The sequence below is a fragment of the Melanerpes formicivorus genome, unplaced genomic scaffold (assembly GCF_026170545.1).
Source record: "Melanerpes formicivorus ecotype bairdi unplaced genomic scaffold, bMelFor1.0.p_v2 SCAF_34, whole genome shotgun sequence".
Classification (NCBI taxonomy): Eukaryota; Metazoa; Chordata; class Aves; order Piciformes; family Picidae; genus Melanerpes; species Melanerpes formicivorus.
Window position 1 is genome coordinate 8776285 of NW_027142386.1, and position 18430 is coordinate 8794714.

Here is an 18430-nt window from a genome sequence, read left to right on the forward strand (position 1 = left end):
GGGGTGGTCACAGGAAAGCAGGTACTGCATTCCCATAATGCCCTGCTCCCCTACAATAGATCAGCATGGGGTCTTCACTTGCTCTTTTGTCCCCTGCTGCTGCCTTGGTAACATGGCGTGAGCTGCCTCCCTTGGGCCTGCCTTGGGGGGGGAGAAAGAGCCCTGGGGGGGTTTGGGTGTACCCCCAGGTGGGGATGGGACATTCTTGGGTATGTTCTGGGATCTCCCTCTTTTGTCACAGTGCTTGTGGGTCTCTGTAAGACTTTCAGTGTTGTTTTTTATTGTTTTTTCTATTTAAACTTTCCATCAATTTTGCAATCCGTTTGAGTTGTTATTTCTGCCCGTGGTGGGGAGGGGGTCTGCCCCAACCCATTACAGCCCTCAACAGTAAATACTGAGAGGACAGTGGGATATTAGACACATCCCTCAAGGATTTCATTCAGGACACATCGATTGACAGGTCAGTGTGATCCACTGGCTGTGGCTTTGAGCACTCCACTGAGCTCTTACTTCCCATGTGACCACCTTCTGCTCTCTGTTCTGTGCTCCTATGGTATTTCGCATGACAGACAAGTCCTGCTTTTAGAAAGATGTCACTCATGATGATAGATGGCAACCCACTGGGAAATTTATTGTTCTGCTAGTGCTTTTTGGATAGACAAATACATTCAGCCTCTGCACCTGCAGCTCTTTCACCAGAGCCAAGTTCATTTTAAATAACAGCAAAATATAAAAGGTGAAGGTGAGCCATTTCCATCCTTTATCCTTCCCCCCCCCCTTCTAGAAGACTGAAATTCTCTTAACTTTGGGGACATAATACTGAATGAGACCTGAATGAAAGATGATTCCTCATTAATAACAGCAAGGTGTCATTCCAAGGCTCTATCCTGTGAAAGCTAACTTTGTCTTAAGCCCTTTTCCTTCTCAAACCAGTAGATATTCAGCACAGGAGCAGACATTGAGTGAAGGCTTACGTGTTGTTTCAAGAAGACGCGCTCTCACTTGGCAGGCTCAGGAGGAGTTATGTCGGGCTGCTTATTTCTGATATTGTACAGAGAATTTCTCCAGATGCTGAACAGCTCATTAATTTATTTTTATTAGCTATATTAAAATATAGCATGCTTCCAAATGCTTTTCTCCCTGATTCCCAAAGGATGGCCTTTCTAAGGGGATGCAGATCCCGAAGTTCTTTAATGTGCTTAACTTCCATTGGTCAGAAGGAGAGCACGATCTAGATGCAAACAAAAGAGGCAAGACAAGGTAGGAAAATGTTCTTGTCCACAGCCCATTAATGAAAGATGAGCAGAGGTCTGTAAACACTGTCCCAAGACCTGAGCCTCTCAGGCTTAGCTCTCCTGGCTGTTGAATTGAGGTCTAGTCTTGTTTTGAGGGGGTGGAATTGTAGAATGGCTCTAAATGTGGAGCTGTCTGGAAATATCCACGCTAAAATCAGCATGAGGTCTTCTATAGTTTGCTCTTCCTCCCCCACTGCACTTAAATCAGATCAGTGGAAACTTTGAAACACAAATATAACAAAAAAATGAAGCCTTGAAACATTAGCCAGTCCCTTGCAGAGGTCAGTCACTTGGAAGACCGAAGGGTGCTCGCCATCTGCTGAAGCCATTCACTGTCTTTAAGGGGTTTTGTTTAGGCTATCAGCACTACGCAACATGTCTCCTCAAAGGCTTTGTCCCTGTGTTACGATATTTGCTTCACTGGATCCATTCAACTGCTATAGCATCCACTTCTGCTTCCTAATAAAAAGAGCAACATCCCATTAGCTGAGTCACAAGCATGATAAGGATCATTGGACCAGGATGCCCAAGGAAGTTGTGGAATCTTCTTTAGAGAAATTCCAAATCTGCCTGGATGTGATCCTGAGCAACCTGCTCTGGGTGATCCTGCTGTAGCAGGGAGGTCAAACTAGATGATCTCCAGAGGTCCCTTCCAATTGTAATCATACTGCGTCTGTGTGAGTCTCTGAGTTTGTGAGCCCATGCTGCTCGTCCTTTAGACATCTTCCCCATTTTCACTGAGGGAGATGGTGTGTATTTTAATGGTTGGCACTTGACAGTTTTTGTGGACAAGGTTACCTGAAGTGCCTGCACAACAGCATTCCTGGAGGAAACCTTTGCTTTTCACTTTGGCAGCTGTACAGTCTTTAGAAACGGCACTTTTTGCAGGCACGCTTTGCACAGCAGAGAATATCTTCCACTCGCAGACCCCGTCCGACCTGGAAATCTTATAGAACGTCTCTCCTGAGCCAGCAGGAATACAGACCACACCTCTGCCACTCTCTGTGCTTTGGCTGGTGGGGTGGTTGAGGTTGAAACTTGGGAATTGCTTTCTTGCTGTTTGTTTCCTTGGGAGGCACGGCGCTCTCAGGACATTTTGGAATGCTTTCTTAAACTCCTTACTTGAGCATGGATAGATGATGGGGTTGATGCAGCTGTTTAAATACCCAAGCCAAAATGTTATTTTAAAAAGTGTGTCCGGGGGTTTGATTGCAGGAAAGAAAGAGCCTAAAATGGAAAATACACAGGCAGAGGCAATGAGAAATTGCAGGTAACCAAAGAAACTTAAACACTAGAAAAAATAAATCAGATTCTGTTTTATCTTGGAAAACTTAGGACTCAAAGTTCAATTCCTGCAGGAATAAGTCTCTCAGAACAGATGGTGTCGTACTATTATGTGGATATTCCATCAGAAATCAATTCAAGACATCCACTGTATTATACAAATGTTGTATCCCATATGCAGCCAGAGAGGCAAGGGCTGACAGAGGAAAATTGCTTCCTCTGGGACTTCTAGTCCAAGATCAGTTAGCCGAATAACAGTCATATCTAGGAGGTCATCAAAATAGCTCTCAAACTGCAAGAAAATAGCACCACTTCAGAAGGCAGAGTGACTGGAAAGTAGGATTACTGAGTGGGCTGCACTCTATCTTAAAATCTTAGAAATTGTAAACTATTTGGTGCTCATTTTCCCTGGAAACCTCTGGAAAATCTAACCATCCAAATTTTTCTATTGCATAGAATGCATCTAGAATTCAGAGACACGGAAAGATGATGAAGGGGCTTGAACCTCTCACCTATGAAGAAAGACTGAGAGACCTAGGGCTGTTTAGTCTGGAGAAGAGAAGGCTGAGAGGGGATCTTATGAATGTCCATAAATATCTAAGGGGTGGGTGTTAGGGTGAAGGTGCCAGACTCTTTTTGGTGATGCCCTGTAACAGGACAAAGAACAACACAGGGGGTTCCATCTCAACATGAGGAGATGCTTCTTAATGGTGAGGGTATCATAGTATCATTCAGGGTTGGAAGGGACCACAAGGATCATCTAGTTCCAACCCCCCTGCCATGGGCAGGGACACCCCACACCAGATCAGCCTGGCCAGAGCCTCATCCAGCCTGGGCTTAAACACCTCCAGGGACGGGGCCTCGACCACCTCCCTGGACAACACATTCCAGGGTTTCACCACTCTCATGGGGAAGAACTTCCTCCTCACATCTAGCCTGAATCTCCCCACTTCCAGCTTCATTCCATTCCCCCTAGTCCTATCACTACCTGAGATCCTGAGAAGTCCTTCCCCAGCCTTCCTGTAGCCCCCTTCAGATACTGGAAGGCCACAATGAGGTCACCTGGGAGCCTTCTCTTTTCCAGGCTGAACAGCCCCAACTCCTTCAGTCTGTCCTCACAGGAGAGGTGCTCATCCTCGTGGCCCTTCTCTGGACACGTTCCAGCACCTCCACATCCCTCTTGTAATAGGGGCTCCAGAACTGGACACAGTACTCCAGGTGGGGTCTCACCAGGGCTGAGTAGAGGGGGAGGATCACCTCCCTCGACCTGCTAGCCACACTTCTCCTGATGCAGCCCAGGATCTGATTGGCTTTCTGGGCTGCAAGTGCACACTGAGAGCTCATGTTGAGCTTCTTGTCCACCAGCACCCCCAAGTCTCTCTCCTCAGGGCTACTTTCCAGCCAGTCACTGCCCAGCCTGTATTTGTGCCTGGGATTGCCTCGACCCGGATGCCGGACCCTGCACTTGCTCTTATTGAACTTCATGAGGTTGGCTTGTGCCCACCTCTCCAGCCTGTCAAGGTCCCTCTGGATGGCCTCCCTTCCCTCCAGCGTGTCTGCTGCACCACACAGCTTGGTGTCATCAGCAAACTCCATGCCACTGTCCATGTCACTGACAAAGATGTTGAATAAGACAGGTCCCAGGACTGATCCCTGAGGGACTCTGCTTGTCCCTGGCCTCCACTGGGACATGGAGCCATTGACAGCCACTCTTTGGGTGCGGCCATCAAGCCAGTTCCTTATCCATCTAGTGGTCCACCCATCACACCCATGTGTCACCAGCCTGGAGACCAGGATGTGGTGTGGGACAGTGTCGAAGGCTTTGCTCAGCTCCAGGTAAATGACATCAGTTGCTCTCCCCTCATCTATTAATTTTGTCACCTGCTCATAGAAGGCCACCAGCTTGGTCAGGCAGGATTTGCCCTTGGCAAAGCCATGCTGACTGTTCCCAATCACCTCTTCACTATTCTTTTGAGCGAGTAGTGACTCCAGGAGGATCTGCTCCATGATCTTTCCAGGCACAGAGGTGAGACTGCCTGGCCTGGAGTTCCCTGGTTCCTCCTTCTTACCCTTTTTGAAGATGGGGGCAATGTTTCCCCTTTTCCAGTCTGTGGGGACTGTGGGGTGCTGGAGACCTGAAGCAGGCTGCCCAGAGAGGAAGTGGAGACTCCTCTATAGACTTTCAAAACCAGCCTAAGGTATTCCTGTGTGACCTGCCCTAGGTGATCCTGCTTTGGCAGCGGGGTTGGGCTGGATGACTGCTAAATGTTCCTTCCAACCCAGGACATTCTATGATTCTAGGACTTAAGACATCTAGGAGCCAGCTCTGCTGCTTATGGAGAGTTGTTTAGACAGTTGTTGGGTTTCTTGAATGGCACTGGGCAGTGCCTATTGGAACAGGATCCTTTAATTCTGTGCTTTGGTATTTTTTTTTCCTTCTTTTTCTTCTTTTTTGTTTTTCCTTTTCTTTCTTAGAAATAAAGCCAATATTGTCTGAATGTGAATGAGCCAGAAAACTAAACTCAGTGTGAGACTGGGGTGGGAATGAGTGATAACAGCACTTCCAAGACCAATTTGTCAAAATAAATTTAGAACCAGAAAAAGAGGAAAATATTTGCTCTGTGCTGTCAAGGGTAAGGGCTGTTTCTTGCCTCCTTTAAAATAAAGGGGGAAAAAAACCCAAGCCAAGTGCTTATGTCAAATCAGTATCATTAATTAGTTCAGGCAGAGGAAGAAAATGATTTCCCAGAAAACACAACTGGCTTGTTTGGGACTTCAGTGTCAGGTTTATCATAAACAGAAGTTTTAGCACTGACAAATGCTTGTCTTCCTGTTTGCCCCTGAAAAACTGTGAGCAAGTGCATGTTGAAAGCAACGCTGGAAGATTCATGCATCCATACATTTGTCATCCTCTGTAGTTCAATTATGACTCTAAGGATGCCCCTGGGCTCTTCTCAGTACCCAGTGACAGGACAAGGGGTAAGAGGTACAAACCAGAACCCCACTTGAACTTAAGGAAAAATCTTCTTTCCTGTGAGCGTCCTGGAGCCCTGTAGGAGGCTACCCAGAGAGGTTGTGGAGTCTGCTTCTCTGGAGATTCTCAAAACTCATCTGGACACTGTCCTGTGCAACCTGCTCTACAGGAGCCTGAGTTAGCAGAGGGTTGGACTAGATGATCTGCAGAGGTCACTCCCAACCCCTCCATGATTCTGTGATACTTGACCTCTGATTTTTCTTCAGAACTTTAATGCTGCCTTCCTTTAGTGAAAGAACAACTAACCAACCTTCTCACAGAGCTTCCTAGCTGAAGTCATTGACAGATAGAAAAATAACAGAAGGCTTCAAAATGCCCAGATCATGCTCTTTTTTCTTGATTTCCTCCTTTAACTGCAGCATCTCCACTACTTCCCCATTCTGTCTTAAAACAAAAGGTGAAACAAAGCTCAGTTTGGGGAATCAGCCTTGCGAGGTTGCATGTAAAAATGGGTAAACAATAACAATTCCTGTTTGCTGCCACTTCTGGCTCACTCTAAATGGAATGCTGGTGCCTTGCCAAAGTCTGTTAAAAATAGAAATCAGCCAGTGTCAGAGCCTGCCTCTTGCTCTTTTTTTGGGGTGAAGATCTGTATGTTAATTTATTAATGTAACCTTTTTTGGTTCATCAGTGCTGAGACTTGTTGCCTTGGAACAACACAGAGTCAAAAGAAAATCAAAGAGCTTTAACAGACAAATTTTGCTCATCTTGTTGGGAAAGCCCTCTAAGATGTCCATGTCCACCTGTTAGCCCAGTGCCACCGTGCCCATTAAACCATCTCCCCAGGTGCCATGTCCACCCTTTTACTAAACATATCCAGGGACGGTGACTCCACCACCTCCCTGGGCAGCCTATTCCAGTGCCTGACCAACACTTTAGTGAAGTTTCTGGGGGATGTGATTTAGTGGGGATGGTGGTGCTGGGTTGATGGTTGGACTTGATCTCAGAGGTCTTTTCCATTCCTTTAGATTCTATGAAGAGACTGAGGAGACTCAAGTGTCAGTAGCACAATTCAGTTGCTTGTTAACAAAACCAAGATAAAATAAAATGTACTGTTAGTCTTCTGAGATCCTTTGCTATGAAGCATTTCATCACTTTCCCCTTCCCTCATAATTTATTTTCTTGTTTGTCAAGTTGAAGTTTCTTCAGTTCTGAGAACTTTTTGATGCACCTCCTGGTGAGTGCCAGTTCAGTCACAAAGATGTAATTTGACTGTCATTTGTCAGAAGTCAGAACTGCTTGATTATAAGTTGTTTAAAACCAGTACTGATGTTATGTGTCGTTTCACTGAGGGACAGCAAAGAGATTTAGAAGCCACCAGCCTACAGAAAATTATGGTGTTTACCCTGCGTCGTCTGTCAGTACGATGGAAATATAATCCCATATATTTTTATGACCCATGGACCCATCATGGTGTTAAAATCCATCTCCACTACTCAGTCCTGCAGCTCTGTGTGAGTTTACTGCTTTCCTCCTTTTATGTCATGTGGCACAAAAGTGGTGATGGAGTCAGAGCTCAGGAAAAGGCAGGCAGTAGGGCATGGTCATTCTAGTATGTGGGTGAGATGGGTTGTACCCATGTGTGATGAGAGACCAGCAACAACCTGCCAAGAAGTCATTCCCCTGTATTCAGAGTTTGCAGTGAGGAGCTGACTGAAGTACCTGGAAGCCAGGAGCTGCAGACACCACTCAGGAGGGTACAGCAGTGCCTGTGAACCTTGTGAGCAGAGATTTGTACGTGCCCTGTTATCAAGGCTTGAAGTGTCCTAGAGAATTAGAAGTATCCATTTTAAACCTTGTGCAGAAATCAGACCAAACCCCTAACATCTTTGAGGTATAGGAGCCATGCTCCTAGCTCACAGCAAACAGGAAATGGGAATAGTGGACTGGTTTACAGGGAGCCAAAGCCTGAAACTCATCATCTCGGGTCTGCCCTAAGTGGGTCAAGCTGGAGGGCAGCAGCTACTCCAGAGCAATTGCCCTAAAGAGCCAGAGGATGAAACACAGAAGCAGTGATGTCCCCACATGGGACCAGGGGCAGCCTGCTCTACAAACATTGTTACATCTTGTGTTCCCAAGATCAGCATTAGCACTGGACTTCATTCCACAAGCAAGGAAAGGTAAAAGCCAGCATTGGTCAACTCCTGCAAGTTTACATCTGTGCCTGAGCCTGGAATTTTGAGGCTGATTCAGGCTGAAAATGAGAGAACCTCTGTGCCCAGCTATCCCTAACCCACGCTAAACACCTAGGAGGAGGAGTAAGAGTTTGTTCCTCTTCACAAGGGTTTGAATTGAGATCTCTGGGGCAGCAGGAGACTGCAAGTGTTTGGACACAGGCAAGAGGTGGGAAGGACAGGCAGCAGAAACGGGTCAGTCTGGGAATAGTGCTCTGGTTATTTGGATTTTTTCAGACCTAATTTATGCTCTGTGTCATATTGTGCCCACTTAGGATGGGTGATATTTCTGGCCAAGAGCAAACATCTCAGCACACAACTATTTCCAGATTCACTGTGGGCAGCTTCAGATTTAGAAAGTTGATAGAAACTGCTGGGAAGGTAAACTGCTGGGAAGGTAAACTGAGGTTTTTTTACTGACATAAACCAATCTAACAACCCCCTATTTTATTTTTTTTTAACAAATAAATTTCATTGCTGTTGAAGTTCCAGCTCCTATCCTGCTGCTGCACTGGAATGATTCTGGATCTCATTGCTCGCATTTTTAAGATATTTGATGTTGGTCCCAAACCCCTTGCTCTCAGAGTCATGTCCTTACAATATGATGTTAACTTTCCTTAAAAAGTTAAATAAAACTCCAGGCTTTGGTTCAGAGAATAGTTTGAAGAGATGAGTCTGTCTCAGCCTGACTCAGGCGTTTGTCACTGCGTGGTTCTCAGTTGTGATTTTGGAATCCTCAGTGTCAGTAAGCCAGGAGCTATCTTCTGCAGGAAGAGCTGAGTGGGGTGGGAGATCACTCATCAGTTTTTCAGTCACTAACCAATCCTAAATTGCACCGTGATGTTAGAGCGTGACTGAGAAATTACATCCTTGGTTCATTTACTGCAGGCACTTGGAAGTGGTGAATGTTTCGAAGACAAGGACAAACCTCTGACAGGTAGTACAGGCAGGAGAACCACAAAAGTGAATCACAAAGTACAACTCCTCTTTCTGTCTCATTTCCAGTGAAAATGGCTATTAATATCACCAATTCTTTCTGCTGTTTTGCTGGGTGTGAGTCAGCAGAACACAACATTTCAGGACTTGGTAATGCTAGCCACAGGGATGTCAGCAGGATCTTTGGCACTGGGTTTGGTGTAGCTGAGTTACCAACCCAGACCAGCGTTGCCTTTCCTGTGTTTATGAGAAACACTCTGTGCAATTAGCAAAAACCAAAAAAAACCCCAACAACCCTCCCTCCCCCAACAAACAAACCAAAACCAACCAAAAAACCCCACACCCCAAATTGCCAAGGAAGTATCTCAGCTGCTTCTCTCCAGCACTTATTTTCTCCCCATTCAGTGGCTTAACACACCCCCCACACACACCCCCCCTGGTACTCCATGGCTCAAGGAGCGTGAACACCCTTCCCACTGCTCCAGAAAATTATCTGGGGCTTTATTCTGGCTTTTGTGAATTTTTTTGTTTGTTTGTTTATTTGTTTCTGTCATTGAGGGAAGACACTGAAACACCAGCATGGGTAATCTAGCTCTGAATATTTCCTCAGTGGCTGGAGTTCAGTATTTTGTGATAGGAAAACTGTGTTGGTTTTGCAAGTCTCCAGAGAAGAATACCACGGACAAGAGCCCATCCCCACACCCTTGCCTCCCATCCTTTAGATAGTGATCAGCATTTATCAGATCCCTTCTCAGGCTGCTCTTCTTTGGACTAAACAGCCCCAGGTCTCTCAGCTTCTCCTAGTAAGAGAGAAGCTCCTGTCTCCTGAGCATCCTTATGGTTCTCTCCACTAGTTGTCTGTCTGTCTTCTACTGGGGAGTCCAGAACTGGACCCAATACTCCCAAAGTGTGGCATGACCAGAGTAGAGTGGGAGGAGAACCTCCTTTAACCTGCTGGCTGAGGGAGATGAACTGCCAGCCCCAGTCTAGACCATTTTTATAATATCCCAACCTTTATTTTTTGTTGTTGTTTTTTTTCCTCTCTTTGATGCACCAGGTCTGTGCAGGTTTCACCTCAAAACACCCCCCAAGCACTGTCATATATAGTTGAAAAAAACCTTATTGTTACCTCCCACCCTGTGCTTTGGTCAGTCTAAGACTTCTCTGAACCACTGTGTAAAAGGACTTCTTGTTGCCCTTGGTGCCTTGAGAGGTACTGAGATTTAATGAGGGGGATGCCAAGACTGCAGCTCTAGATTGGACAACAGTTCTTTCAAAGTTTTGAAGATATATCGAGTTCAAACAAGCTTTTAGAGGAAAATGTTGAAACTAGGAGCAGAGTCACTGGTCAACTGTCGAGCTGTTTTGTTGCCCAGCTGGCTCTGTTATGGGCTCCACAGCTGCCAATGGTTTTAGTGGTGAAGTACCTTCTGCATCTAAAAAGCCTGACCCCTGCCACTAATCTGCTGTGTGATCCTGTCTGGATCACTTTGCCTCCCTCTGTCCACATTCCCCTGTCAACAGGGAAATGACAGTGATCTGGCACTGGTGGATGAGCTAATGACATGCAAGGTGGGTGAATGCACTGTGGCATTCATTGCCCTTGTTAGCTGCTGCTGCCTCCCACCCAGCTCATCTCTGCTGCTACAGGAAAGCCTCAAAGGCCTGTCATGGGGTGGGGAGTGGGCAACAGCCTCAAATCCACTTCCCCCTGCCAGCCCTTCCATTCAGCCAAAATAAAGCCCACGCTCTTCTTAGGCACCAGCAAAGGAGCTGAGGGCTCCAGCATGCAGAGATAAAATAAATCTTAGCCTTGCTTGTTTTCATGCAACAAGATTATCATTCCTGGCTTACTCTACAAACATCAAAGTCAAGTGAGAAGAAGATGACTTGGAACACTCAACTGAAAACCTTTGCATGGACCCTTTATCTGCAATGAATCTCCATCCAAAAAAGTAAGACAGACATTACCCACACAGATTGTAACTGCCCCTTTAGGTATTGTCTTATAGCAGGGATAGCTACTTTCAGCAGCACCTGGTGATGTGTGTGTCACACCTTCATCCTCCCTTCTATCTCTTTTGCCCTTCCCATACCTAGACCTCAAAACTCTCTACCCCATTTATTATATGCTTTAACAAGGCTGTTGTTGATGAAAACTGGTTCTTGGCTGGTAGACCTGATGTTAATAGATGTGGGAATCTTGAAGATGCTGTAGAACACAGTAAAATAAACTTGTCTGGAGAGCTTCTGCTGCACATAATGGCAAGCACCTGCCACTGCATAGTTTAGGAATGCCTGTCTCATAGGCAGCCTGCATTGGTTGATGAAACCATTGATAGGTCTGTCTCATGACCACAAAGCTGCAGAGCTGTCTTGCTGCCCAGCTGGCTCTGCTATGGGCTCCACAGCTGCCAATGGTTTCAGTGGTGAAGTATCCTCTGCTTCTGAAAAGTCTGATGTCTGCCACTAATTTGCTGTGTGATCCTGACTGGATCACTTTGCTGCCCTGTGTCCACACTCCCCTGTCAGCAGAATAGATCTGACAGTGGTGGCTGTCTCTTGGAAAGAGTTCTGCAGGGTACAGGTGTGGCATTCCGCACGCAGCTGCCGCGGGATGGGACAGCCTGCTGCATGTGTTTCCCTGGCTTTTTCGGAGACTCTGTTTTGGTGACGCTTCTCTGCTTACTAATTTGTTGTTTTTAAATAAGAGCTTCAAGTATGTTTCAAAAGACTTATTATGTGCTTTACAAACAATGTAATAAGACCACAAAGAAAGGGAAACCAATCTCAGAGTTTCCTTCTAAGGCATCAAAGGATGCAAAGCCACTCTTGCATCCAGAATTTCTTTTTAAATCGAGAGCTAATTAATTACTTAATGTAATTGTGCTCTGTGCGGGCAACCACATTTGCAGATGAAAAATGTGGTTTAATGTGTTCTCACAAACCCTTTTTGGGTATGTTTCAGACAACTTGGCAACCAGCATTCCAACATGCTGACATTCTGGAGAGCAGGAGCCAGGCCTTCCAGGGCTCCTCCTTATGAAACATCTACATCTCTTCCTCCAGGACTGAAAAGTCCGTATTTGTTGTTTTGTTTTTCACATGGCAACATCAGTGACAGGTTTTTGTGAAGCAACCTAGAAACCTCGATAAATCCAGTAGAGGCTTATTGAAAAAGAAACCCAACTTTGTCCAAGGTTTAAAAACAAATTCAATCAAAAATCCCCAAGTCTTTCTTTTCATGCTTAGGTCATGCTGGTTTTCCTTCTTCTGAGTTGCACACATTGTTCTGTTACTAGCCCTTGAACACAGGGCTAGTAACTTGAACACAGTCTCACTGTATTTTCCCTGTACAGCACAAGGCCTTCCTGTAGAAAAAGATGCTGAAATTGCCACATATTTAATGTGCCAAGGTTCAAAAACTACGATGAGTATTTAGTACAGCTTTTTCAGAGCAACCTTTGTGATGTGCCACATAGAGCACACACAGAGGTATGCAATTAGTATTCTGCTTTTAAATCCTGGAATTGCATAAGAGTTGACTGAGCAAGGCTTAATTAGAATTTTAATTAGTACTTTCTATTTCAGTGATAGTAAAGCAGAACAAATTCCTGACTTTCCTCCCCTTTAGAACTACAGATGCTGAATAAATATTCATATTCAGCACAATAATTGAAGGCAGTGTTTGGCCAACGGGTTCAATGGGTGTCTACAATAGAGTCCAGCCAGAGAAGTATAAAATGAGTTTGAAGGATCATCACTGATGACTTTCAACTGGTTTGATTATGATTAGAATATAATTATTACCATGGCAATTAAATATGACATTCAGGTCACTTGGAGTATGGTACCTCATAGTATGCATTAAATGAGAAATAGCACCTTTCACCGTCCTTTGGGGTGTTATCCCCATCCCTGGAAGTGTTTAAAGAGGCAGAGATGTAGTTCTGAGGGATGTGGTTTAGCCGTAGTTGTGGTAGAGTTAGGGAATGGTTGGACTTGATCTTAAAGGTCTTTTCCAACCGAAATAATTCTGTGATTTCCTGATAGCAAGCTGACATTTTTTTTTTCTCATGGTGGGAATTATTAGGTGCTGAGGTACTTTGCCTCTGAATGCATTTATCCCTTGACATTTTGCATCTTTTTATCACCTGAAGAACTGGCTGCAGACTCAGGTATAAACACAGACACATCTGATGCTATTATTCCTGTAGCAGAGATGGTCAGAAATAAATCCTACCCCTGAAGGAGGATATTCTGCATGGAAAAAGTCCTTTCAAATTTTTTCAGACTGTTTATCTTAAATTTGAACCAGAGATGCTTTGTTTCATTTGAGACTCATTTTTCATGTTCACCACTCTGTGATGGTGAAGGTTTGGGGTTTGACAGCTCTCCAACAGAAAATGGTTCCCCCAGCGATTTCCTGCTCAACATTACCATGTGCAGGCACAGACATGTACCTCACTCTGGGGAGGGAGCTGTAAAGGCAGAAAGTTTTGCTTTACTTACCGAGAGGCATTACTACAAAGAATGGAAGCCAGCAGAGAACGAAGCATCCCACAACTATTCCCAGGGTTTTGGCAGCTTTCTTTTCCCTGGAGAACTTGAGGAGACGCACTGAAAAGTGATGCTTGCTCTTGGGGTTGGATGCTGATCCACTTGTTTCAGGAGTATTTTTACGATGAATGCGTAGGGTGACTTCTTCAGAATGAGACCTCTCTGTCTTCAGACCAGAAGTCCAACCTTTGTTTTCCCTTTTGGCCACTACATAGACTCGGCAATACATCACCAAGATAATAGTCAGGGGGAGGTAGAAGGAGCCCAGAGCAGAGAACAGCACATAGCCAGGCTCCTCAGTAATTTGACAGATGGTCTCATCTTCTGGTGCCGGTTCCTTCCAGCCAAAAAGTGGTCCAATTGATATGACCAGAGACAAAGCCCAAACACACAGTAAGGCCAGAAGACCTCTCTTCTCTGTCACTATACTTGGATATCTCAGTGGGTAGCTTACTCCGATGTATCTGTCTATTGAGATGATGCAGAGGCTCATAATGGATGCGGTGCAGCAAAGGACATCAACAGCTGCCCAGATGTTGCAAAAGATTCTCCCGAAGGCCCAATAGCCTAAAATCTCCATAGTAGCTGAGAAAGGCAGGACAGTGGAAGTCAAGAGGAGGTCAGCTACAGCCAGGTTAATTATATAATAGTGGGTAACACTTTGAAGGTGCCTGTGGCAGGCTACAGAGAGGATAACCAGAATATTACCCAAAACCCCAAAAACTATTAGCCCCCCTAGAATAACACCTAGTGAAATGGCCTTTGAAATGTTCACGGGCCCCACAGAGTGGGTGCAGTTGGAGCAGTCAGAGGAGTTTCCAGGGAGGAAAGCCATGCTGAGTGGCTGGTAACATTCCTGTGGGGCTGCTGTGCTTCACTCCCAGCTCAGGGAGAAAAAGTGATGGGGTCTGTTGTTGGAAGGTGCTACAGGCAACCTTTGTCTGTCTTGGCTAGGGAAAAGAGATTTTCAGAAAGTCATAGACAGGAAGCACCAGGAACAATGAGAAGGATCCAGAAACATACTAGAAAGATCGACCTTCCTCTCTTGTACTATCATAGCACAATTTATAGCCACCATTTCCAAGTAAAGTTAAGCTCTTTTTGCATTTTTCTTGCAGTGCAGAAGTGGGGCTGCACAAAAGAGAGGCTATTTATCCTACTTTCCAGGATGAGAAACATTGGAAGTCTCTGTTAAAATAATTCTTGTCTTTTGGGGAAGATTCAATCTTTCCGTAACATAAATTCTTAAGGGGTCTCAGGTTTCGGTTTCTCCCAAGAGGATCTCAGGTTTTGGTCTTTCCCAAGAGGAAATCACTGATGCTTTTAATTACCTTGTGTTAGTCCTGATTCTGCCTTACAACTGGCTCAGAAACCTGGCAAGGTGGAGGCTGCTCCTGTGTCTGCTCAGCACTGTCATTTGGGATACTTGTCACTGCCCATCTTCAGGGTCTGAAGTGTCAATGAAAGCTTCTCTATGCTGTGGAGCAATTGTCACTTCAGCTTCTGGACTGTGAATTGGAGATTAACTCAGCTTCTTGCTTGTTTGGAAGGGGACGGTGAGGTTTAGTTTGCTGTGTCAAAGATGCTCAGTGTTGTACTCTTTAGAGTTCATCACATCCCCTGAAGGAGACAAAGATACAAACAATATGGTTTCCAGAAGCAAGGTTTACTCGCTGCTAGGGTTCCCATATAAGAATAGAGCTGGAGGCTATTTTAGGGAGCCTTTCTCAGGCTGGCTCCAGGCAGTGGAACCAACCTTTTTCAGCACAGTATTGTTTAACAACCACTAAAAGAGCAACATGAATTTTGTTGCCTGGATTTTCTCAGCACATTCTCAGCTGCAGCCCCTTCTCCTTTGGGGATAGCAATCAATCCCAATTATCAGCTCATCTTCAGAGACCAGTTCTAGGAGAGTTAGAAGACTGCAGGACACATTTCAGGATTACAAGCTGTTCAGCAGGTTTGTAAAAACAGATTTTATTCTAAGATTTCTTTATTAAGTGACTCCTTCACCTACTGAACAGCTTTTTAATCCAGCTGAACTGCCCATTTGAGAAATCTATAGGGAAAAGCAATCCCTGCCAAGCAGATGTTGCAAGGAACAAGTTTCCTACTGAGTGACACAATGTTTCTGAGCATCTGGAAGCCAAGCTCAGCCTTAGCTGACTAAATATGGAGAAAAGGTACATCAGAGAGAAAAGTGAGGATAAGCCTGGGAACTGAGACATGGGGGAACGAGTGGGGAAGCTACAAGTGGGAGCTGACAAGCCTTTCACAGCATCTAGGTGTGGATGTAGCATTTCTATCCAAAACACTGACCAGGCATGTGAAAAAAAAAATCACTAAAACTAACCCTGTTAAATCTGAGATGAGCTAAGGTTCTAACTGTCCTAACATTAGGTCTTTCAGACGAGTCACTCAGATCCCACTTTACAGAATCAATGAGCGGCAATGACTGTCACATAGCTCAAACCTGAATTTTACTGCAAGCAAAGGTATTTAAAACTCTGAACCCCCAAAAGTCCCAATTCTCAAAGAGGGGAGGGTGGCCGAGTGGAAATGAAGAGATGTTGCACTGTGGGAATTTGCCTTCTCTGCACTGAAACAAAATCAAATCTTTATCTTTTCTTTCCTGTAAGAGGGAACAAGTTGAAGAATAATTCCAAGGGTGTAGAGGACAGATTTTATGAAACATATCAATGAAAACTGACTTTAGCATTAAGCTTCTCTAACCATTGCAACTATGGTCGTTTGTGTGCTAGAAAATTAAGGAACTATCAAGCTTGACTATTAAAAACAAGCAAACAAACAAAATTTAAGTACATGAAACAAAGCTTCCCAGTAAGTTAGTGAGACAGAAAGCACTGACAGAAATGCTCATGCTCAAAACCAACCAGAAAAATGCTCAACCTGTGGAGAAAGATTGTTTAGGGAAGGGCATACCCCACACTGTTGTGCCTGCCCCAGTCCACACTCACCTCTTTAATCTCTAGAAGGCAGCACAGCTCCTCCAAGCATCTGGAAAGGAGATTCACAGCACAACACAGTAGGCTCCTCTTTATGCAGGGATGGGACTCTGTGTCATTGTTTTCTCTCCCTTTATTTTCCTACTAGTATCTTGCTGGCTCCCAGCTGCACCGATTCCCTGTATCCCAGTGCCTGTGAGGAGCTTGAGTCCAGCATCCCCCAAGGGATCCGTCCCCAGTTGCAGTGCTCAGCTCCACAAGCAGTAAGTTTGCTGTTCTGCTGATGTAGCAGGCAGTGTCCTTGCCATTACCGTAATTCCCTGCCAGTCCCGTATTGCTCAGAAAGAAAGTGCACTCAAGCTCGTGACAGGTGGGGCTGGAAATTACTGTTTTTCACTTCCATGCAGACTACCAGCTCCTGCAGAGATCAGACAGAGGAAGGCAGCTAACAGGCTCTTGTTTATAAGTTAGCAATTACTTCTTTTGATATAAAAGGGGAATTGCCTGGCAGGCAAATAGAGCATGAGGAACATAACATGGAGAGATAGCCATGCTGACCACACAATCTGCATGCTGGGATGAAGTACTGAGATAGGCACCACAGCTAGGTCTGCAGATGGAGGTTTTGGTATGAAATACCTTGAGCAGAAGGTGCTGCTGAGGTGAGATTTATTTTTCATATGGCTTTTCTTTTCTTTTTTTTAAAGTGCCCCAGGTTACTGATGATGAACTGAAGAATCACATCTAGTCCAACCCCCCCTGCTAGAACAGAAGCACCTAGAGTAAACCATACAGGAACACCTCCAGGTGGGTTTTGAATGGTTCCGGAGACTCCACAGCCTCTCTGGGCAGCCTGCCCCAGTGCTGTCACCCTCAGTGAAGAATGTTTTGGTTTTTTCTTATGTTTATGTGGAACCTCCTGTGTTCCAGTTTGTGTTCATTACTCCTTGTGCTATGACTGGATCCCACTGAGAAGAAGAGTCTGGCTCCATCCTTCTGTCACCTGCCCTTTGGATGTTGATCAGCATGGAGAAGATCCTTTCTCAGTCTGCTCTTCTCCAGGCTAAACAGCACCAGGTCTCTAAGCCTCAAAAAATTAAGGTCCTAAAGTGGAAGGAAGGAAGAAAACACAGATTGGGCTTTTAGAGCCAAACAAAAGCAATTACCGTAGCCCCAGGGAAGCCATGTACCTGTTCTTACATGGTAAAGTCTCCACCTCCTCCCAGACATAAACTTTAAGAGGGTCTTTTCTCTACCTCACAGGTGCCACATGTCTACAGCCATCTGTAAAACTGAACAGACCAGGTACTTGAAGTCTTGCTGAGAACCTAAAGCTGCAGCAGAGTAATGACCCTGTCACAGTGCCTTTAAATTTAGTGCTGACCAGCACTGTCATAGTATAAGGGACACTTAGTCATTGGATACAGTTTGTATTTATTTCTCCCCATATTCTATAACATCTTTCACAAACATGACATTTATTAGAGATTAAGATAAAACCCAGTGTAGCAGTATGGGAAGAAAATGATTAATGGTTTAGGTACGGGAATGGGGAGCGAGAAAAGTTCTTTATTTGGAGTAAGGTATCTACTTTGGTTGTGAAATGGAGATCAAATTCCTTAGGGCTATTCCTAAGATAGACCAAGCATCTGTGAGGTGTTATAGTAACAAAACCAACAATATAATACTCATGACTACTTTGTTATTTATATCATCCATCCGTTCTACTGGCTTCTTCAACCCCACATTTCAGGAGCTGCATTTAGAACCCTCCTGCCACAATGGAGCAGTTGCTTCCTGGATCTGAAGGTCACAGAATCACACAACGATAGGGATTGTAAAGGACCTCTGGAGATCATCTAGACCAACCTCCCAGTTAATGAAGATTTGCCTAGATCAAGTTGCACAGGAATGTGTTCAGGCACGGTTTGAAAGACTCCGGAGATGAAGACTCCACCACCCCTCTGGACATCCTGGTCAAGTGCTCTGCCACCCTCAAAGTATAGGAGTTTCTCTTCACATTTAGAGTTTCTCCTCCCTCTCCACTCTGCGCTGGTCAGACCACACCTGGAATATTGTGTCAAGTTTTTGGCTTCACAGTTCAAGAAGGACAGGAAAGTACTGGGGAGAGTCTAGTGGATGGCCATGAGGATGCTGAGGGGACTGGGGTGGTCCTTGAAG

General features: G+C 45.1%; 1 protein-coding gene across 2 annotated transcripts; it reads right to left on the minus strand.

The window, feature by feature from the left end:
• Positions 1-580: 580 nt before the first annotated feature.
• Positions 581-16496, minus strand: ADRA1A (adrenoceptor alpha 1A). 2 transcript variants are annotated; one of them, XR_010989573.1, is made up of 4 exons: positions 16262-16496; positions 13236-14903; positions 7276-7379; positions 2456-2522 (listed from the first exon to the last, which is right to left on the minus strand). XR_010989573.1 is itself a non-coding variant. In XM_068156812.1 (3 exons), the coding sequence occupies exons 2-3, from the start codon at positions 14116-14118 to the stop codon at positions 2011-2013; spliced, it is 1395 nt and encodes a 464-aa protein (XP_068012913.1). In that variant the 5' UTR covers positions 14119-14903; positions 16262-16496; the 3' UTR covers positions 581-2010. The 2 variants fall into 2 exon arrangements, 1 of the variants encoding a protein (XP_068012913.1); XM_068156812.1 differs by lacking the exon at positions 7276-7379 and having other exon boundaries at positions 581-2522.
• Positions 16497-18430: the final 1934 nt, after the last annotated feature.